General features: G+C 45.7%; 2 protein-coding genes across 2 annotated transcripts in view; one reads left to right on the forward strand and one right to left on the reverse strand.

Moving 5' to 3' along the window:
* Window positions 1–53: 53 nt before the first annotated feature.
* Window positions 54–15601, reverse strand: TCN2 (transcobalamin 2). The gene is made up of 10 exons (XM_007434125.4): window positions 15415–15601; window positions 13984–14187; window positions 11156–11345; window positions 10471–10637; window positions 8580–8741; window positions 8017–8192; window positions 7665–7845; window positions 3859–4045; window positions 1991–2112; window positions 54–1654 (listed from the first exon to the last, which is right to left on the reverse strand). The coding sequence occupies exons 2-10, from the start codon at window positions 14054–14056 to the stop codon at window positions 1593–1595; spliced, it is 1320 nt and encodes a 439-aa protein (XP_007434187.2). The 5' UTR covers window positions 14057–14187; window positions 15415–15601; the 3' UTR covers window positions 54–1592.
* Window positions 15602–17647: 2046 nt separating this feature from the next.
* Window positions 17648–22290, forward strand: part of PES1 (pescadillo ribosomal biogenesis factor 1) — a 28060-nt gene continuing 23417 nt past the window's right edge. Inside the window, exons 1-4 of the mRNA XM_007434124.4 lie at window positions 17648–17742; window positions 19098–19177; window positions 20807–20960; window positions 21900–22009. Coding sequence (XP_007434186.1) covers window positions 17719–17742; window positions 19098–19177; window positions 20807–20960; window positions 21900–22009 — 368 coding nt within the window. The 5' untranslated portion in view covers window positions 17648–17718. The remainder of the gene's footprint in view (window positions 17743–19097; window positions 19178–20806; window positions 20961–21899; window positions 22010–22290) is intronic.

Raw genomic sequence — 22290 nt, forward strand, 5'->3', positions numbered from 1 at the left:
GTTTGCAAGAAAAGACTGGACAGCCATTTGTCTGGAATGGACACATTTATTTATATCAATTTATTGGAGTATTAAATTTGTTCTATGATAAATCTGAGTTAACGAATGTCCGACTTTAGATGTAAGCGGCAGTCCAGGTCTATTTTCGTCCTTTCTGAGACACATTAGATGTTCTACGTTCAGCCCTTTAATGGGTCCTGTTTGAACCCAGGGACCTTGCGCTTGGACAGTGGTTTAGCTTTAGTGCTACCTTGGCTTGGCTGTCAGTAGACTGGAGGAAGGGAGGTCTTAGAGAAGCAACGCTAGTAGGCCTCCCTTTTTTCCATATGCTCTCATGCTAGAAGCCCCAAGACCACCACCTCTTTAGACTTTATATTAGCTGGGCCTGAAGAGTCCCAATAAGGACGAAACTAGTTATGTGGCACCTCCTACTGGCCAGCAGGTAATATAACATCTAAACCTACATAAGCCCCCCCCCCCCCCCGCCTTAAGGGGAGGCAGCCTTGAGGCTTCTAGGATGAGGTCCAGGCGAAAAAAAAATCAGAAAACTCTCTAGTATGAGAGCAGAGCGTATAGAAAAAAGGAAGGTGCATTTGTATAGCTTGTATATGTGTTCACCCCCAACGCAGCATTTGTATAGCTTGTATATGTGTTCACCCCCAACGCAGCAATACCACCTCTCAGTTCTCCAGAAATTCAACCCTGCAGCACAAGCTTCACAGATTCAGCAGTTTGGGGCTGTCGCTTCCCCGGCCTGGAGAGTTGGAGGTGCCCCCTTCCTGTTAACAGAGCGGTTCTGCCTGGCCTGAGAATTGCTTGTTCTCACCTCCCCAGCTTCAGCCTTACACCAAGGCACGACTGAGACGTTCCTACAATACGTTTTGCCCAAAGAAAGAAGCCATGTGATGGCTTCATGTGATGGTTTCACACAACAGGCCAAGACAACATGCTGAGCCACGAACCCTCCCCAGTCGAACCTATTCCAGGGCAAACCCAGCCATTAAACTACCAACTCATTTCAAGCTGGTTTATTGTATGGTGCAAACCAAGCTTTTATTTTATTGTTCCTTTTATAAGGGTTCCCACCTCTACTATAACCCTTCTTTTGAGTAACTACCAGGATAGATGGAACACATTTTCTGCCGCTTTCCTTTTATCTGATTCAAATCCAAACATTACTAGCAAGGCATGAAATTGGTCTCCGAGACCGTGGTTACTAGGAAACAGAACTCAGGGTCTCCCGGTTTGTGGCCCGGTGCCTTAACTACTACACCAAATTGGCTCTTGAGTGCTATTAAGCTTGATCCATAGATGTAAGGCCAACTCTCCTCCTGTGTTTTCAGTTTTACAAAATTGTACAGTGTTGTGCATTCTGTGATTTGTTGTTATATTTGTGTTTTCTTTTTTACATCGCTGGTCTTGGACGGAAATAAAAACAGCTATCTAAAGGACCAGGATTCTAGTCCTTGTGTTCCAAGAGGTGAGGAAGAGGACATTCTGCAGCTCTCTGAGGACAAGTCTGCGCACATGTCCGTGGTTTGTGAAGAGACAGCACTGCCCACCAAGACGTGCCCGCAGGGCGGGGTCCATCTCTACCAAGAGCTCATCTTCAAAATAATGTGTTCTTGATCTTTTGGGATGTATTCTGCAATACCTGGAAAAGAGAAGTGCAAGCACGTTGCTGTAATGGAGGGGGAAGGAAGCAGGACCATCTGCAGGGCTGCTGCGAGGAATATTATTCTGGCTATCTGGCAGATAGTCACTCAGATCCGTTCCAACTGGGCAGGTCTGGACAGCCTCGTGATGCGTTCTGGGATGACTTTGACCCAGTGAGTCAAAGGAAGTGGACGGGGTCCTCTGGGCTGTCTATTCAGCCAGGCTGGGCCCACGCTGTGGTGTCGTCCTCTTGTCCTGCTGGGCCAATGTGGAGTTTTCCAAGGTGCCATCTTTGGGCACACCTACAGCTACCCACCCAACCTCCAGCCCTCACCTTGGTCCAAACTACTGTTCGGATGCCGGAGAATCTTCCAGTATTTGTGTTCGCCTTCCTGAATCTTCACCCCCATCACTCCAGTCAGCATTGGGCCAGAGAGAGTTTTCTGGGTCTCAAACCTGTTTCACCCCAAGAAAAGAGAACCAGCATCAAAGGAGGCCGGGCAAGGCATTGCCATGCTGTATCTAGAACAAATTTTTGCAGGAACGAGATGATCCAAATCACGAAGATGCCAGATTCTGAGAGTTTTTGTTCCAAAGGCGTCTCATCGCTGCAAGCGTTGATTAGTTTTATTTAAGTTCAGTTCTGTGGGCCTTTTCCTGCCCAGAGAAAAATGGGAACTGAGTAGGTGAGTGAGGCTGCTGCTAACTCTCGGATCGAGGTCTGCCCATCAGGTCACCCCAGTTCCCAGCATGTCTGAACTCAGTGCCCCTCCAAAGGATCTGGGTTTCTGGACCTACAATCTGGGCCGTGTTGGGAAAGGCTGCCTGTCAGCCCTTTGGGGTGGACTAGACTAGGAAACCAAGGTCATGTAGGTCAATACTACTTTATTGTAAAGCTAGTGTAACAGAATCTTGCAAGTGTGAATGTACTCCTCCCCTCCCTCCCTTTATCTTTGTGAGAACTAGGGAGGGTCTTGTCTGAGACGTTTACTCATGCCACATTCTCACTTGGACTCAGACCTCTTTTATCTAACCATTGTCTTGGCAATAACACTTCCTCCTATCTCTCAAGGCCATTCCCTCTATGTTGCCAGAGGACCAGAATAAAATAGGGCCAGTAATGGTTTTCTACATAATCCACCCAGATCTGTTGTGTAGCAAAGTTGCAAGTCCTGATCACTAACAAGAAACCAGTTCTACAGTGGTACCATGGACATGTACCAGAGATCCAGAGGAGCAATTGCCAAAATGTTGCCATTTTGTAGAATTGGTTTCTGGTTTGTTTGATGAGGACTACAAGAGATGTGTCACGTTTGGGGTTCTGCTTCCCAGCTATCAACAAAAACTGGTTCCAGAGAAATTGCACAAGTGAAGAAGGAGTGCACGTCACAATCTGGACTTTCTTTCATTGTTTCTCCCCACCACATTGCTCTGCTTTGCAGCTCACCTTCTCCTTCTCCTGATGGAAAATTAGCTCTCAAAACATGAGAAAGCAGCCGGGGAGAAACCAGCTTGCTTTTTAAAATCTGTGGCTAGATTCATGTAACACATGAAGCTATGATGCAGCAAGCTTGGCTTTGGCTTAGCATTACATGAGAATGCAGCCGGTGTAGTCTGTAAACCATGGCTGGCAAGTTGTGGTGAGAACCAACCCTTTCCGTTTGATTCAATCCCTCTTTGTCAGAAAGAATCATGGCCCTGCACAATGCGTGAACCCAGCAAGCCCAGAAGAATCGGTTAACAAATCATGTTTAACCACACCATGGTTTCAGTAAGTCATGGCTCTGTGTGTGTGTGTGTGTGTGTGTGTGTGAAACCAGTCCAGAGAATGACCAGGGATGGTCAAGACCCATCCATATATCAATGTATCATGAATGTACTCGATAGCCCAAGGAAAGCATTTCTCTCAGCTTAAGTTGCCCCCTCTTAGACCTGACTTACATTTCCATTATGACCAAGTTCTCGCCTGGCAGTAGGCTCAGCTCAACTGGAATGGGATCATCTCGGATCAGTATGTTGGGGAAAACCAAGCCATCACATCAAGGAGTGCCCGGTTCCTTTGTGGGGATTCTAGCCTTAGGGTTGAGTTAGGTGCCATGCCTTTAGGTGCCAAGGCAGTGATCTCGCCCCATTCTCTTGCCAAGCTCCCCTTGGCCACCCTCGATCAGATTTGCCCAGAAAGCCTGAGAACAAGGCGCTGACCTCAAAGGCTGGAGACCATCTTTGGTTGCAGCTTCCAGCACATCCAGGAGAGTCGAGCCCAAGGGGACTTCCACGAAGTGGCTGTACAGTAACTGCGAGGCCTTCCTTGCCTCCAGCCTGACAGAAATATTCTGTGTTCGGTCAATCCCCTGAGGTTTCTGCAGTGAAGCATCAGGGATCAAGTTCTCTGTGAAGAAAGAAGGAAGGAGAATCAGGAGCCCAAGCCATTTCCTGGGGAACCCTTCTAATCTTCATAACCTTTGGAGGGATCTCGTTCAGATAGACTTGGAAGCAGCACATCTTGGTCCCCTGGCTCTGAATTTCAGAGGGAAGCCATCAGCATTCTGCTCATTCATTCATTCATTCATTCATTCATTCATTCATTCATTCATTCATTCAATTTATATAGCCACCCATCTCAGACCAGTGACTCTGGGCAGCCAACAATAATAAAAACGGTCAAACGCTTAAGACAATACAGAACATTAAATATAAATATAGCCAAGAGATTTTAAAGAACTGTCAGTATCAGCTCCAAAGTCATTTTTATTTGACTGTAAACATCATGGAGAGGGGTGTGATCAAAGCAGGGCAGGTCACCCAGCCCTGGCCAGTGCAACTGAGCACTCTGTGTTTGGTAAACACAGAGATGACTGGTTTACTTAAAGCATTCTTAGCCAGCTTTTCTCCTAAAAAGCTAACCAACATTAAACATGCAATGTCCATTTAAAAGCAAGGGTTTTTTTCAGAAAAGGGAAGTGCTATATATGTATGTCCAACACTCTTAAAAGAGAGTTGCAGCGTGTGCATTTAAAGAAGCTTTTAGCTGTCCCAACAGGCAAAGTGATTTCGATTGGGACGGTCACCCCCAATGATAATTTGATATCTGCCAAAGAAATCCTCAAATCCTTTTGTACATCCAATGTCATACAAATATGCCATAATAGTACTGGAAGACACAATGATAAACCATTTTTTAAAAAGGTGGAGGTATTCACAAACATCCATTTCTAGGGCAGGATTAAGCATGTCTGTGATGGAATGGAATTATGAAGGCCAGGCTCAGGGAGAAAAACATTTTCTTAGCTCGCCGGAGGAGCGTGGGAGCTACAAGAGGATGAGGCTGGCACCTCCCTGAGGAATTCACACTGTTGTGGCTGGAGGACTTTGGGAACTGGGGTTTGAGTCTGGGAAGATTCTTGCTAGAGGTTGTAGCTAATAAACATAGCTGGACTGGATTTGCATGGTTTCTTGGCATTCCTTGGGCTAGGCCTGACATCAATCTTCCCAGTTCCCAAAGCCCTCCAGCCACAACAGTGTGAATTCCTCAGGGAGGTGCCAGTCTCATCCTCTTGTTCCTCCCACGCTCTTCTGGGGAGCTAAGAAAAGGTTTATCTCCCTGAGCCTGGCCTTCACAATTCCATTCCATCGCAATGTCCTATGACCATCACCACTACAAGCATGATGATTCCTGTGTTACGTGATTTGTGCAAGCCCAAGCTGCTCCATTAGCTTATGGCTCAATGATTGTAGAAACCTGGAAAATGGCTTAATTCAGTAACCAGGTGAAGCAAGTTGTGTGAACATGACCTGTATGTTCTCCCTACCAATGTACAGCCCTAAATTCACGTCTGTAGAGGGAAGGGAATGAGAAAGAAATATTAGGAGATATATTAGGAAAAGATCATTCATCAGGCCTTTCTAGGTGGACTGGGCACCCTGAAGAAGCAACTCAGAAGCCTTCTTGGTTGTGTTCGTCTGAGCTGACGTGTCACTGCTTCTTGGACGAAGCAATGTCTCTGAGGATACCTACTTACAGTCTAAAGCAGTGTTTCTCAAACTTGGCAACTTTAAGATGTGCGGACTTCAACTCCCAGAATTCCCCAGCCAGCTTTGCTGGCTGGGGAATTCTGGGAGTTGAAGTCCATACATCTTAAAGTTGCCAAGTTTGAGAAACACTGCTCTGCAGCTGCTACATGCCTAAGATAAAACTAATGTCTTTAGGAGTCCAAAGGCGTTTTCCCCTTGCTATCTCTGCATGCAGATTTTACTAATGGCACATGTCCAAACTAAAAAAAAGAAGAATTCCCATGATGGCGCATGTCTAGGAGGAGATAAGTCCACCCAGAAATATAACAGTGGCTTTTTAACAAGCTCCATGGTTGTGTTCATCTGGGTAAGACTTATACACATATTGGTACAGGATTAGATTTAAAATTTAAAGGTTTAGGACTTATGTATTAGAATGTGCTAACAAAGGTTTCTAACATCTTTGCGCTATCTCCATTTTTTACTTTGTTGGGGTATTTTTCATCCTTTTTTATTAAATTCTCACTGAAGAAGTAAAAGTTCTCTTTTTCTTGTAAAGGAACTCCTGAACGTTTTTTTTTTTAAGTGGGGGTAGTGAGTAACCCCCAAACTGAAACCAGCAGCAAACCAGCTAGTAAGGTTCTTACGGGAAGTTTAACGCATAAAATACTCTGTGCCTTAAGCGAACGCTATCAAGTGATCCGTTAGGAGGATGTGTCGTCGACTCTAAACCTGGCAGAGATGGGAAGCAGTTGTCAAAATGTTCCTCTTAGCAACCTGGACCTGAGCACAGTTAACCCAAGGGAAAAGTCCAATTAGTAATATTTATCAGAAGGAAGGTTTTGGCCCAAGAATTGTAGCAAGTACTCTGCTGCAAATGAGGAAGATATACTGTACATAGGCAATCTGATTTGACAAAACGCTGATCCATTTTCCCACCTTGCTTTGGTGCGAAGGGAAGGAAAAAGGAGGATATTCTGCAACCATTCATCATTTTGGCAGTTGCTGCTCGACCTCTCAGTGTGAGAAATTACTCTTGCAGTAACAAAGGAGAACAAGGTGGGAGAGATTCTCCCTGCAAACATCTCTTCCTGCTCTTACTTTGACCACAACTGAATGGCTCCTTTTTGGATTCTGGCTCGGAAAGAGGGTATGCAATCCCTGAACTGAGTGTTACGCCAGGGGTCTGAAGTTAACGCCGAGTCAGGTATTGAATAATCGTGTAATAGGTGATTCCTATTTTAATACATATCCATTGCATTTTATTTGGCAATCATTTCTAGTAGTTATTATTGCTATACTTGACCTCAGGCATAAAATAAGGGAAGGCACAATGCAGTTTGGAGATGGACAGGAATCTAGCACTGGCTGGGAAAACAAAGACAGTGACTCAGTCCTGGGAAACCAGAAAGTGTGAGAAAGGCTCAGAACAACGCCGCCTCCACCTTGCTTTCCTTAAAAAGGGGCAGTCAAGTTTTCGGGGATGCTTTCAAGATTCTGTTAATATACCCTACAACAAGAACATTGTTTTCTTGGAATGTCACAAATGGGTGATTTTACCTGTTTTGGAAAAGTCATTATTTTCTACTAATCAAAGGATGCAGCAAAGGTGTTCCTACGGCAGAGAGGCTTAACATCCTATTTTGTACTGTTCATATTATAGTAGTGAATTCATTAGTAAACCAGTAACTATTGATAAGTATAAAATACAAGTATAAAATACATTTTTTTCTTTTCTTCTTTCTTTTCTTTCTTAGTTTGAATTTTATTTTTTCCCCATTTTTTTTAAGGTTAAAGGTTGTCTTGTTCATTGTGTATGTATAAACTAAATAAATATTTTTTTTAAAAAGCCTTCCTGGAATCTCTGTGGTTTCTGTTTCTTGACCTGGCCTACCTCAAAGGGCTGACTTTATACCAGTAGGTAGAAGCCACTAGCCGGTCACACTTCCCCTTCAGCCAAAGCCAGCCTCGGTGCCCCCCTTCTCCCTTTCCCTTACCTGTCTGGGTTTGGCACGTCATGCTGGCAACGTCCAAGTAACTCTTGCAATACAGCGCAGGCAGCAGCTGGGACTGGATCAGGGCGTTTTGGAAGTCTCCCCGTTGCAGCCTCTGAATCAGGACAGCCCTGCCCCGGGAGAACGCGGGCTGACTCTGCCTCACCCCAGCCGCACTCAAAAACTACGTTGCCAGACAGATGGAAAAGTTCACAAAAGGTTAGAGGAGAAAGAGGGCTTTGTATTGCATTCATAAGGAATAAGGGGTTTCTCCACCCCAAGGAGAAACCCCTGCCCTCCCAGGAAGATAATGAGAGGGGCAGGGGCACCCCCAGGAGGCCCCACGTCTCCTCACCTGCACTGCCAGGGGGCTGCTGTAGAGGTTCCCATAAAGCCCCTCTCGCGTCTGAGCCTGCAGGATCTTTGCTTTCACGTGCTGCACAGCCTTCCTCACGCTGGCCAGGAGGTCGTGGGGGTATCCAGGGGCTTGCCCCAAGCAGACCAAAGCCAGACCTGCCATTGTTTCGGTGTCTGAGTAAGGAACAGCAGGAGAAGGGTGGGGAGAGGTGGGGTGAGGTCCAGAGACTGCCAATTCACCCCCAGAGGCCCTTCAATGAGTCCCACCAAACTGGGAGGAGGCAACTACAGAGGGGACACACTGCGAGAACCCAACTTTGCAGACTGTGAACCAGGGTTAATGGCTCAGTGCATCACGCAAACCAGTCAACTGTAGCCTGTTCAAGAAAGCCTGCCTCTTTCCAGCCATGGCTTCACAAGAGAGTGCGCTTACTCATAGTCCCTGAAGGACAACAGGTCCAAGAAGACTGGAAAGCAGCCTCTCACTGACCAGTGAGAAAACTGGGCCAAAAGGCCAAGGAAGCATTACCACCTGGAAGATTTGCGCAGAGCTCATCTTACCTACGGAGAGTGTCCCGTGGTGATGAAATTTGCCATGCTGTTCGGCAGACAGCAGCTTCCTGATCACGTCAGGATCAATCCTCTTGCTGTGAACACACAAGGCCAAGATCCCCAAGCTATACTGGTAATAGTTGGTGATGGGGTGACTTTTCTCCTTCAGACCTAGGTGTAGGGAAAGAAACTTCCAAAAGAAGAGCCTTGATTTTCAAAGAGGGTTATTTCCCTTTCCCACCCCACTCTACCCTGGAGCTTCCAGAACTTCTTCATCTAGGTGACTGCAGGATGGTGAAGTGTTTAAAGCATTGGACCAGGACTGGGGACACCAAGTTCAAATCCAGTCTCAGTAGTGGAAGTTGATCGGGTGACTCTGGGTTGGTTCTTCTTTCTCCACCTCACAAAATTGTTGGGGGACAAAAGGGGAAGAGAGAAGGCTGTGTCCATCCCCTTCAACTTATGGAAGAAATTTGGCACAAATAAATCAACACATCTTTCCCCTTTCACTTGTTGTCCAGGTGTCCAGTTGGGAAAAGCTGGAATGAGGTATCTAGGTGGACCTATCCAAAATCTCTAGCTGGACTCAGGATTAAAAGGATGCTGAAGAACTACAGATGCCACCTAGAACCTCTTCAAAAAATGGCTTTTATACATGGAATAAAATAAGTAAACAAATATGGACTCCCACAGCAATGCCCCAGCGTTAGCATAAAAAGCTTCTCCTCACTTCAGTTCACAAGTTGGTGAAATCCAGAGTTTCCACCAAAATTTCAGTGATCAGAACACTGTTAAGATGCTTAATCCACAAGGGCTGCTCAATGTCTGTCTTTATATGATTAAAAGACCAGTTGCCATCCAAAGTTTTCTGGCTACACTCCAAGGTGGTGGGAGGGTTTATCTTCAGAAGAAGGTTGGGTGATGATTAAAAATGGTGACTTTTCAGAAGAAACTTCCTGAATGCAGACAGTTTGTCATTTCTTATTGGATATTGACCATTTTACTCCTCTGGCATTTTCACAGATAATTTAATTCCACAGTTCCAAGTTTGACTGCTGATCGTATTGTTCTATTTTTCAAAAAGGAGAGTCTGCATGGTGTAGCAATTAAGGTGCTGGACCTGGAACAGGGAGACCCAGGTCCCAATCCTTAATTGACCCATGGACATCATTAGGGGGCTTGACCGGTTTTTCCTTCTCTGCTTGCAAGATTGTAAGTGTGAGAGTAAAGTGAGACGTGGCCCTTATATTCCTTGGAGCAGCAGTGACCCATTTCTTTGGAGTGGCTCGGAGCTAAATCCTACGAAGAATGTTTAAAGGAACGGGATGAGCTTAACTTAAAGAGGAGAAGGCTAAGGAGAGACATGGCTTCAAATACTTGAAGGGCTGTCACAGAAAAGAGGGTTTGGGTTTATTCTCTGTGGTGCCAGAGAGTAGGACAAGAACCAAAAGTGGAAGCTTTGCAGAGGGAGATCCAAACTCAAAATCAGGAGGAATTTCCTGAAGAAATGAAGAGGGAGAGCTACGAAGCAGTGAAGCAGCCTGTTCCTGGAGTTGTGGGGCTTCCATCTCTGGAGGCTTTCAAGCAAAGGTTGGACAGCCACTTGTCTGGGATGACTGGAAGATTCTTGCCCTAGGCAGGGGGTTGGACTGGAAGACCTTCCAAATCCCTTCCAATCTGAGGATGCTACAATTCTGGTTTCCTAGCTCGGGCTCCCTGGCCTAACTCCTGGCTCATCTTGGTTTGACTCCTGGCTCCCTTCATCCCCTAACCTGACTTCCAGATCAACTCTAACAATGCACTGACCTACACACAATGGTGGTTTCTAACTTGATTATCTTGGCTGAGCGCAGCGATCCCCGTGGGGAAAGTCCTTCCCCATCTGGCCAACCATTCTTACCAATCTGCTTCTTTTCTCTATTCAAGAGAAGCTTCAGCTGGGTCACCATTCGGTTCCCCTCAGGTGAATCCATGTTGTGACAAGCAGCCCGCAGTGCAAGGAGGTACAAAGCCAGCTGTCCTGTCCCCAGCTGCTTCTGGGAGATGGCTTCGGAACGAACCCTGGAGCTGGGCACAGCAAGAAACCACAACATCAGTCCTCTCTCTACAGGCTGGGAGAGATTCTCCAGACCTGGTTGTGTTAATATATTATTATATTCTCTGTTAAAAATTCAACCGGAGGCTTAATGCACCATATGCAGAACAGGTTGTCACCAATAGCTTTTCACATTCCCCGCTCAATTGGTGGGCAGCACATGAATGGTTTCTCCAAGGGAAGGAGAAATTCTCCAAGGATTTCTCAAGGGTAGGACCTTAACAGAGATGGTGCTACTGAAGATGCTCCATAGCTGGTTGCTCTTAGTGTCTTCTCCAGGAATGGAATAAAAGGATGGAAGCCAGGGAGGCTGAACATTGCTGGAGAGAGGACTGTACCACACAAAGACAAGACGTTAACACTGTACCACTTGGCCATCTGACCTCTAAGTGGAATTCTACACTCCACCAAGGAGAATTTCTATGCATTTCTGTTCTCTTTTGAAGAATTTTCAGAACTAATCCCCTGATTGTGACTAGGCTGGACTTACCTGCTGCTTTGAGGCTGAAAGATATCCATCAGTCGGTTGAGGTACTGACTTTCCTTCTCCAGATTATGGTTGTTAGAAAGTCGAAGGCCCAAATAGGTGCTGGGACTTGGCTCCTGGGACTCATTGCCCGCCAGTTTTAAGAGCTCTGAATTCAGCGCCTGGATAGGCTGAACGTTTCCTCCAGGGATTTCTTCCAGAGAAAGAGAGAAGAAGCATGTTTGAGACTGGGAACAAGGCTTCCACCGACCATCAGCACCTCCTACATCTAAAATAAGTTCAGGTTGTTTTTAGCCAGGTGAGAAAGCTAATAATTTGTAAGTATTGGGATTTTCTGTAGTTGTTATTTATTTTGTACCACACCCACGCCTTGGTGAAGGTACATAACAGGTGATGGTGATGGAAGAATGGAATCCTAAGGTGGTAGAAGGAGCTGCAGGAATACGAACCAGTGTTGGAATGAAAGCCTCCCTTAAAGTAGGATAGGGCCAATGCGGTCTGTGATTTGCTAATTTGGGGGGCTTCTGTGCAAGGGTTTTTACATTTTTCCTTTGTGTACCTCACGTTTTACCACCTCTTCTGCTCATGGATGGACCATCCTTTCCAAACAGATGCCACCTTTCCTGTTGCAGCCCAGGAAGCTAACACATCACCAGCAGGTGAGGCTGAATTCAAGTCAGGATGGCAATCTTTATTCACCCACCCCAACCTCCTTTGGTGGATATAATGCTCACGGTCACTCATGCCCTGGTCACCTCCCGGGTGGGCTACTGTAAAGTGTTCTACATGAGGCTGCCCTTGAAGGGTATCCAGAAGCTTCAGCTGGTGCAAAATGCAGCAGCGCGGCCAGTTACGTGCGCTCCAAGATCTGCGCATGTTACACCTCTGCTCCATGAGCTGCACTGGTTGCCAGTTTGCTTCCCGGTCCAATTCAAGGTGCTGGTTTTGACCTTTAAAGCCCTTCATGTTGCAGGTCCCTAATCGATATTTGAGGGACCGCCTCTCCCCAGTTACATCTACCTGTCCCATCAAGGCCAGCAGGAGAGTCATGTTGCATGTCCCGTTGACTAGGGAATGCCATTGGGCAGGACCTAGGAAGAACGCCTTTTCTGCAGTAGCCCCCACCCTGGGGGACATCACTCCCCCCCAAGGTGAGATTGGCCCCAACCCTGTTGGCCTTCTGTAAGGCCCTGAAAACTTGGTTATGTCAACAGGCTTGGGGGTCTCATGGAAATGGGGATTTAATGAGGTGGCTACATTGGGTGTAACACAAACCCATAGAGGCCTGCTGTCTTCAGCCCCAATTTTTCATCTTCTTGGACTCTTCTTTCCCTTTTTTAGTAATGTTTTTAAATTGATGTTTTATGTATTTATATATATTTATGGTTTTAATGTTCTGTGTGAGTCACCCAGAGTTCCCCCATCGGGGGGAGATGGGCGGGGGAGAAATTTAATAAATAAATAAACATCCGTGCTCTCCCTTTTTTAGTTTTTTTTTATAATAATATTTATGTTTTAATTCTAGAGTATTTTTGTAATTACTGTTTTTTATGGTTTTATTGTACGCCGCCCAGAGTCACGTTTCTGTGAGATGGGCGGCATATAACTATGATAAATAAATAAATAATTGCATCAAGGCTTACTACGTTTAAAATATATGTTAAGCTACTCTGAACAGCGCAAAGAATCCGTCCTTTGGGTGTCTAAAATGATTATTTACAAAACACTCCATTAAAAGGAACCTGGAGGAGAAAAATATTAAATATATTTAATGTTTAATTAATGTTAATTTAATAAAATATTTAATACAATTTAATATTAATTCAATAAAGCAGCATCTAAACATTAAAAATATTGCACAGTTTCCTTCTGAATCAGAGAATTTCACATCCAGCAAAAACCTCTCTGATAAATGGTTTGCCGAAAGAGATGTTTTTGTTTTCACATCTCTCTGTTTTTATTTTTTTGAAATTATATTTGATGTTTGAGGTTTAACTGTGGCTCACTTCTCAGCATGATGAGCGAAGTTCAAAAGATCAAGGTCTACATTTTCATATAAGCACATGCATAAAAATAAGATTTCATGCTTTAAGTGCCAAACCACGTTGCAGTTTTGAAACTGCCTGCCTGAAATTTGCTGCAACTCTCAAAAACGATTCACCGATTTGTTGTGATTTCATCGAGTTTAGGGCTGGGTAAGGAACAAATATACCACTTAGTCTTAATTTATTACTATGAAGTCTCTTCTGAAGAATACTCAGCAAATGCTGGTGATTTAGGGTTAATTCAAGCTTCATCTAAAGCCTAAGAATTGTCAAGATGCCACCATAATATATCTCTGTTTCCAAGCAAAATTGTTTCTGGTAACTAAGTGATGTGAGGTCACATATTTCTATTTTTTTTTTTTCCAGGTGTTCTGACAACTCCTAATGCTCCAATAATTCTGGCAAAACTTTCTTCCATAATCTCCATATTTGAAAGGTCCTAATATATTACGATCTTTCCCAGATCCTCTTGAGCTACCCCAGTGCCATTTGGTATTGCCACATCTAATAGGCTGATGATCGCTGTTGTTATTATTACTATTTTGATCTATATGGCCCAGAAGTTCTTCTACTTTGCAGGACTGCAGCTGCGCGGGAGCCAAGGTGTAAAGCTGTCCCGCTCTGCCCGTGGGAGGCTGACGAAGTTGAAAGAAACCCATTGCTGGTGACCCTTTGGGGTGTCCCAACCTTCCATCTCAGAACTCCTGGCTTAGCGTGAGACGTGAGCCCGGCCAATCCATTTCACAGGCACTTCCTGGCGTTTTCCGTAATAAAAAAAGGACATACCGCACGGCTGGACCGAAGCAAACAGGACGCGGGGGAGGAAGAGGAAGAGCAGCCGGATCCACGGAAAAGCCATCGCGAGGGAGACCAAGGCAGGAAATGGCGTGGACTGTCCCCAGCAGCTTTCTCCGGAGGGCTGCCAGATCACTGATCCCAGGAGGAAGCGAGCAGGGCCACGGCACCCGCCCCAGGGAGCAGCAGCTGAGTCTACAGAAAAGAAAGGACTTTGGCTGAGTGGGAGAAGCAGAGCAACCAGAAGGGCGGGTGGCGAGCAGCATCACGCAAGACTCCAAGGGACTTTGGCTCCCACATCAGGGATGTTTTGACTCCCAGCTCTAGATGGGTGTGATTGCTCAACCTCATTTATGGAACCGGATGGGGTCAGGGAGAGGTTCCAGGTGGGACTGGGAGGTCCCCACGTTTTCTCAATGCTTCTTCAGAACCTTTCCTGGCATGGAAGAGCCATTCAGGAGGGCAAGGCTTGGACTGCCTGGTTGCAGCCATCTTCCTGACCTTTTTGACCCTCCCCTAGGATGTCCCTGATGGGGCAGTCAGTCCAGCACATCCAGAGGAGTCCAACGTGGGGGAGACGGACCTCCTTGGGACGGTAGAACGACTGCCAGGCTCGTGTTGGGCTCCAGCGAGGCACTTCCACGTATCCTACGTCTGTCGCCCATTTTCTCGGTCTGCACAACATACCATAAACTAACCCAAGAGGTTCAATCGAGACCACCTCAGCCCAGACCCACGCTGTTGAGGCACTGAGGGTCTTCTCTGTAAATGTCTGTGCCTCGAATCAGTCACCAAAGGACTGAAGCCTCTTCTACAGACCAAGAGTGAAAAAAAGATATGTTTGCAGGAAACTCTTCTCCACGGTTAACTAGACCATGGTTTATTCAATCAGCCCGGTCTCCTGAGTTCTCTAATTATACTGCCCTAACACACTCCATAGGGACTGACTTGTACAGCCCATCCCTTTAGAACAGTGTTTCTCCAGCTTGGGAACTTTAAGATGGGTGGACCTCAACTCCCAGAATTCCCCAGCCAGCCATGTATGGCTGGCTGGGGAATTCTGGGAGTTGAAGTCCACCCATCTTAAAGTTCCCAAGCTGGAGAAACACTGCCTTAGAATGGGGTTGGCTAGTTTGTGGGTTGCTGTATGTGTGAACACAGCAAGAGAGAACTCCCTTCTCTCCCTTCCCGTTGGGTCTTGCCTTCTCATCCCATGAAAGTGGTTTAGGCGTCAGCGTTCCTCCAGAAATAGGTCCGTCTGAATCAAATGGGTCGGAGTTTTGCATTTGTTAGCCTTCCCCGATCTGGCCCCTTTCATGCTTCCGGGAAAAATTCCCCCGTGGTCCATGTGCCTGGAGGGCACCGGGGTGGAAAAGCCACAGTGTCCTGGCCGCGAGAACAAGCCGCCGTGATGCCTCTTACCTTAATTGTCCTGGTCTCGGTTGGGTCCCAGGGAGGGTCTTCTTTCTGACTTCTCGGGGGAAGCCAGAAGCAGCCTGGAGAGGGAGAGCCCCTTTCCCTGCCTTCCTGTTTACCGCTTGTCATACGATCTCCCATTTCCCCTCCCAGCTGCAGAAGTCAGCTGTTTTTGCAGGATGTGGCTTCAAAGAAAAAAGAAAGTTGAGGCATCAGGCCAGAGATCTGGAAGGTGGGGCGGAGGACAAGTGCACGGCAATGCCTAAATGCAACGCCCCAGAGTCCTCACGGCCACCGTTGGCAACGAAAGGCAAGAAAAAAGGAAGCGTTCGTATCTGAAATAAATAACAACATTAAATAAATCCACCGTGGTGGAATTGCCTCCTCAGGCAAAGAACAAAAGCTACAGGAATGGAGCGGTCTGTGCGCACCGTATTTTTTGCTTCCTTTCCTTTATATTTTTAAGGCACTCTCTTGCCACCGCTGAACGAAAGTCGCTTTTAAAGTGGATGTTTTCTTACCAGGACTTTTGTGGTATCCCTCAGAACCCCTGATAGTTAGAGAATAGTTAGGGGATAGTTAGGGAATAATAGGGATAGTTAGAGAAACTTTAACTGTAGTGGAAGAAAGCTCATACGGCTTACATTTGTGAGACCGGTTTTGACTTAAAAGTCAAAAGCAGCCTTATGAGTGTAAACCAGTGTTGTCCAAACTTGGCCACTTTAAGATGAGTGGACTTCAACTCCCAGAATTCCCCAGCCAGCATGGGGGCTGGGGAATTCTGGGAGTTGAAGTCCACTCATCTTAAAGTGGCCAAGTTTGGACAACACTGGTGTAAACGATACGAGTTTTCATACATTGCAGTTCACAGATATGTGATCTGGCAAATAAAAATGTATTTAGCTCTAGAGCCATTATACAAAGCGTTCTTTATCTCATCATTCTTCTCATTCACACGTTCCAGTCGTTTAGAAGGACCAATGAAGAATTAAAAGATAAAGCTAGTGCTGGAGCGCTACTTACCACGAGGCTCTCGTAAGCTTTTTAGGTGCGTTGCAACAAAACCGTTGTTGGTTTCTAAGCCACGAAGGTTGGCTTGAGGCAGCACGCTCACCCGTAACCATGGCTTCTAATCCATAAACAATGGTTGATGTTGTTCACACAAGGTGCATTGCATGATGGCTCAAGGAGAAAATCCTTGAGAAAATCGCAGCAGGCTTGAGTTTTTGTATTTATTTAATTTATTTATTTTTATTTCAAATTTAGATACCGCCCATCTCATGAAAAAGTGACTTCTGGGCGGTTTCTATTTTTAAAATATTTTTATTATCAGGATAATAAAATACAAAGGAAAAAAGGTCCTCATTGGATCTTAACAGCTGAATAATACAAAAAGAAGCGACTAATAAATAAAACATAAATAAATAATAAATAATACAAATAAATAAATAATAAATAAAACATAAGTAAAAACGTTATGGGGAACTTTCTAGTGACACATTCTCGCCTTCCATTTATTTCCCCAACCACTGACCACAACCGAGATGAAATATTAAAGAGTATCGCTAGTATCTGTTTAAATCCCTTCATCTATTGTTCTTAACTGGTCTCGTAACTTTCTCCCTAAAAACCATATTCCACATGTCTAAATTCGCCCTGCTGTCTAATGTGCAATATAAATTGGGTTAGACTTCTGTTATGGATATATTTTCCCTTGCTGCATATTCTCCAGTTGTGGGCAGCGTTCTAAGCCGTGGTTTATTTAACCATGGTTTACTGGAAAAGCCGAATCCACGTGCCACACGGCAGAGAACAAACCGAACCAAGCCGTAGGTTTAGGATGAAGGGCGAATCCCGCCTACAAAACCCACAAGAGCAGCCCTGAGTATCAGTCTTCACTTTTCCTATCTCTAACCACAGACCCGGAAGGCTTAATCGCGTTGCACTAGGAGGTCTTTCTATCTCTACATTTCTATCACGGACAGCCGATCCCCATCATGCTCTGCGCTCTCCAGAGGACCTTCTTCAGAGGGCCCCCTCCGGTCTTCTAATTTTATGCCTGCTCAGAACGGCTGCCTCGCCGGAGTTTCACGGCGTGACCAACAACGATAAGCCTCACATGTTCCTGCCCCGCGGAATCCATACAGTTCACAGTACTTCCGAGGTCCTAACACCCCTTAGGGTTCTCGTTCAGGCAGCGATGGAAACACCCTAGAAGGGGTGACGTAAGGGGCGGGGCTTAGCGCGGCCGGCCAGCCAGGATCACCACGCGGGTGGAGGCGGCGGGGAGAAGCGGCTGCTGCGACCACGATGGGCGGCCTGGAGAAAAAGAAGGTACCGCGTGCCGGGATCCAGCGATGTCTCGGCGTCCTGCTGCGCCCTGAAAAGCGTTCGGGTTTTTTTTCCCCTTCACGTGTATAAAGAAACGTCTGGAGGCGGACACGCCACTTCCGGGTTTAGCCGCCCCCCCCCCCACAACCCACTCGCCTCTTGCGAGCTTCCTCGGACAGGCCGTTGCTGTTGCGCGTCCCCCCGTGTTCAGGCAGGGCAGCCGCTTGGGGAAGCCGAGGCGGAGGGTCGAGCCTCCTTGCTCAGTGGCAGTCTACCTCTGACTGTCGGGAAGCAGGTTTTGGAAGCTGCTCGGAGCCCTGCTGGACATCGGCAGCCAAGCGACCGAGAAGCTAGAAGCAGAATCTAGACACGCGCTTAGAATTTCACATTATATATTTTGTGTTTTATCTCTGGGGTTTCCATTCTACTGAATGGCGATGCGAATGTGCCCTACCATAAGTAAATAGACAGGAACTTGCAGGGCTTTGGTTGCTGGATTTGACCAGCCCCGTGCGATGTGGATAACCTTGAGCAGGATTCGCACGGGCCGCCGTGGAGGTGCAGGTTTTGCCCCTTTATAAGTGGGGCAAAATAAGACCCCCGAACTGGGGTGGTGGGGCTGAAAGACAGACTGTCCGACGGAGAGGGGCAGAGGGGCCAAAACAGAGCCTATCATGGAGACTCTGTTGATTTCCTGGCTGTGACAAATGACGTCAAAAAGGATATTTGCAATCTAGACATATGTTTATATTATATATTTGTGTTTTGTCTCTTGTGTTTTTATTCTGCTGAATTGCGATGTGAATGCGCCATACGACAAATAGATAGATAGATAGATAGATAGATAGATAGATAGATAGATAGATAGATGATAGAAGACAGACAGATAGATAGATAGATAGAGATAGAAAGATAGAAGATAGACAGAAAGATAGAAAGAGATAGATAGATAGATAGATAGATAGATAGATAGATAGATAGATAGATAGATAGGGTCTTGCAGGCCTGAAAGCACTTCCCCCTCCCCTGCTTTTACTTTCCAGAGAAATGGGGAGGGAGGGTCCCTTCTGAGACGCTTTCTCCACTTCCGTCGCTTCTGTGGGCTCAGCCCTGCGGCTTCTCCTCCTCCTGTCCCTCAAGATCTTTTCACAGACCCCGACCTCAATCCTTGGATGGCCTTTTCAGCCGGGCAACTTCCAGCTGGGTTGGGACCACCTGCCGACGGGGGTGCTGCGGTCCTGGCAGATCCGGAGGGCTCCAGGTTGGGGAGGTCCGGCCTCCTGCAGCAAGCTGTTGGCTCTCCTTAGGCAGGCGGTATTAACAACTTTGTCTCTCTTTCTCCCTCCCCTTCCCCAAAGTACGAGAGGGGTTCCGCCACCAACTATATCACCCGAAATAAGGCTCGGAAGAAACTGCAGCTCAGCCTCCCGGACTTCAGGTACGGCAAAGATATTTACTAGTCTTGCGTAGGGGAGAGTTGCTCTGTGTGCAGGGAAGTTGCAATGATGCCTGGTAGGAATTTAGTAGGAACTGATGGGAAGGGGATGATGACCCTGTAGCTCAGTGCTTCTCAACCTTAACAACTTTAAGATAGATGGACTTCAACTCCCAGAATTCCCCAGCCAGTTGGCTGGGGGAATTCTGGGAGTTGAAGTCCACCTATCTTAAAGTTGCTAAGGTTGAGGAACACTGCTCTAGCTGCACACGGTGCTTGGACTTGGTTATCTGCACTGTGTTTAACTGAATTATCTCAGTTTTCCGGGCTTGCAAGATACACTAAACTATAAAAGAACCAGGTGGGTTATGTTCCGCAACAGGCTGTGCTAAAGTGGGGATTAGCTAGTTAGTGGCTCAGTGTATCATGTGAATGCAAGCTCTGCCAATCAAAGTGCACCAAATGCTAGGTGATGTCATCTAGCCGTGATTGTCAAGTCTGTCAATCATGGCTAGATGATGTCACCTACTAAGGTTCCTTCACCCACTCACTACTTTTGCTGGAAAAGGAGCAAGGGGGAGGTAAATCTCAGAAGAAAATAAAAATAAATCAATAGTGCTGCCAAGAAAAATCAGATGGACACTGAACTGGACTCCAAGGAATCTGTCTGTTTCCCGTTTTTCCCACATGCCCTGCCGGCATAAGTAGGCTATGCAGGTTACATAGGCTTTGATTGTTGGGTCAGTTGGATAAGCCATGGTTCTGGTAAGCAAACCCAGCCTCAGATACAGAACAAGTTATAGGGAGAAAATGTTATTTTAAGGGAGGGGAATTGAAGCAGCAGTGTGTTTAAAGAAAACTCTGAGTGCATTGGGTAGGATTGTCTTGCAGAGAACATATAGAATTTGTTTTCCTTGAGGGATTTCTGTCTTCCGAGCCAAAGTTTTCAAGAGGTGAGGCCATACCAGCCAAGGGGTTTATCTCTTTCTCAAGCGGGGAAACAGCTGGGAGGCAAGAAGCATTCTGTCCCTGATTTCTTTAGATAGGAATGTCCAGGGTGTATTCATGCAATTCAAGGAAGCTGGTTTGGGAGAAGGAGCAGTGGAAATTGAACATTTTTAAATCTGTGCTCCCAGCAGTTAAACAGCTATTCTGAACTTGACAGGTTTCAAGTTTGAAGGAGTCTGCACACGCCTAATAGGGCATTTTTTCATCTAGACGTGACCTCTTTCATTTGCCTTTGTTATTGATGAATCCCTGATTGATGAATCTGTCTGTCTGCTGCAGCAAATGTGTTCTTATGCGCTTGTTTCCTTAGGTCTGACTTGCATGCAAGTTGGGGCAGATTTAGAGACTGAAAAGCATTGGGTAGGATCACATTGTGCTAAGTGATAGTGGGCTTTACGTAACGTGCTTGGCAAAAGCATGTTAGGAATTTGCAGGATGTGTGAATCCATCATTGAGACTTTGGGGTTTATTTTGGCAGTTGAGTTTTGGCACCTGCTGTCCCCCAAAGTTAACAAAGGAATGACAAGACCTCTGCTTCCTCACCGTTAAATGTGAAGCCACCAAGACCTTAAGGTAGCAAAAAAGCAACCTGAGCCCATTTTCTCACCTGCTTTCCTTTTCCAGGCGACTCTGCATCCTAAAGGGGATTTATCCCCATGAGCCCAAACACAAGAAGAAAGTGAACAAGGGATCAACAGCTGCCCGGACGTTCTACCTCTTGAAAGACATAAAATTTCTTCTCCATGAGCCCATTGTCAACAAATTCCGGGAATATAAGGTATCACGATCCTGGGGAACCCGGAACGTATAAAAGCAGCAGATGAACCTCTGGGCATAACAGCCATTTTGGAGGAGGTGGGGTGGGAGTTATTGGCACTTTTCAAAAATTGCTGTTCTGCAACTTGCCCAGAAGAAGAGTTGTAATGCCTTTTCTTCCTGTGTTAATGATTTGATAAGTACAGATGTCACTTACAACCCAGTGTATCAGTGGCGAAATTAATTAAGGTCATTTTGTCCAGCCCAACATTTATTAAAGTTGCTAGCATTCTGGGTGAGGAAGCTAAACCAGCTGGTGTCTGTAAGGTAGATAGATAAATAGTTTCAATATGGTCATAGTCCAGTGAAAAAACAGTATGTAAAAAATTTGTATCCAATTCAGTAAGGACAATCCAATCTAATCTTAGCTGTATAACATGACTAAACTAATCATATAAAACTCCAAAATGGTAAAAGCAAGACTATAGTTAACATGTACACTTTCTAAAGGCCACAACATAACAGTAAAGTCTAAAAAGCTAATAACTCGCATAATCAAAAATATAAAATGTAAAAAGGCACCTGGTTAGTTTAAACAGATTTAGCAAAACACAGAATCAGTGAAAGTGCTGTAAAATATAACCAGTCCGTTAGTCCACTTGGGGTCTGTAGGCAACGTTTCAGAATTTGGGAATGCGTACGGAACAAAATCATTCTGATCTAACAGCAGGTGTTGAAGGTAAAAATTGTCTGGTTGGCCTGGGAAGTTAATTCTGAGAGAGAGAATAGCATGCTTGAATATTGTTATAGGTCGTACAGTATAAAAGGAAATGGACCCAAGTGTCAGGGTGGCCTTGCTGCAGAAGAGGAAGGAGACGCGTTGGTGGATGGCCTGCTGGGCCCTAGAACTGTGGGTTGGGTGTTGGGAAGTGCGGGGCACTGACATGCTTCTCTTCTCAAGGTGTTTGTCCGAAAATTGCGTAAAGCCTACGGGAAGAGCGAATGGAACACAGTGCAGCGGCTGAAAGAGAACAAGCCGGCTTATAAGTTGGACCACATTATCAAAGAGAGGTAAGACTCCTGGGGATCAGTTGTCCATCAAGGCTTTGGAGGGGAAAGTGAGCAGTTTAATCTATATGTAATTTTTAAAGAATTTTAAAGAAATTTTTAAGAGGATAAAAGCAATTACCAATTTTAAAAGAAAGAAAAGTAAGACGTAGAAAAAGTAATGCAAAGAAAGAAAGAGAGAAGAAAAAGAAAAGAAAAAGTTATAAAGGAGCGGCTTCCAGTCTGCATAACAGCAGCTACAACTTCGTTTATCTTTTACCCTCTCTCTAAGGTTACAACATAAT

The sequence above is a fragment of the Python bivittatus genome, unplaced genomic scaffold (assembly GCF_059951505.1).
Source record: "Python bivittatus isolate LINGU-HERP-01145 unplaced genomic scaffold, Pbiv_v1 ctg000390_np1212, whole genome shotgun sequence".
NCBI classification, from domain to species: domain Eukaryota; kingdom Metazoa; phylum Chordata; class Lepidosauria; order Squamata; family Pythonidae; genus Python; species Python bivittatus.

What these genes read in the sequence shown, in the direction of transcription:
- TCN2 (XM_007434125.4), bottom strand. Translation starts at nt 14,056, where the DNA reads ATGGCTTTTCCGTGGATCCGGCTGCTCTTCCTCTTCCTCCCCCGCGTC. An exon ending in GATGGTCTCCAGCCTTTGAG is followed by an intron (nt 2,113 to 3,858) that starts GTCAGCGCCTTG and finishes GGGGTGAAACAG; the next exon opens with GTTTGAGACCCAGAAAACTC. An exon ending in GAACAGTAGTTTGGACCAAG is followed by an intron (nt 1,655 to 1,990) that starts GTGAGGGCTGGA and finishes TCTCTTTTCCAG; the next exon opens with GTATTGCAGAATACATCCCA.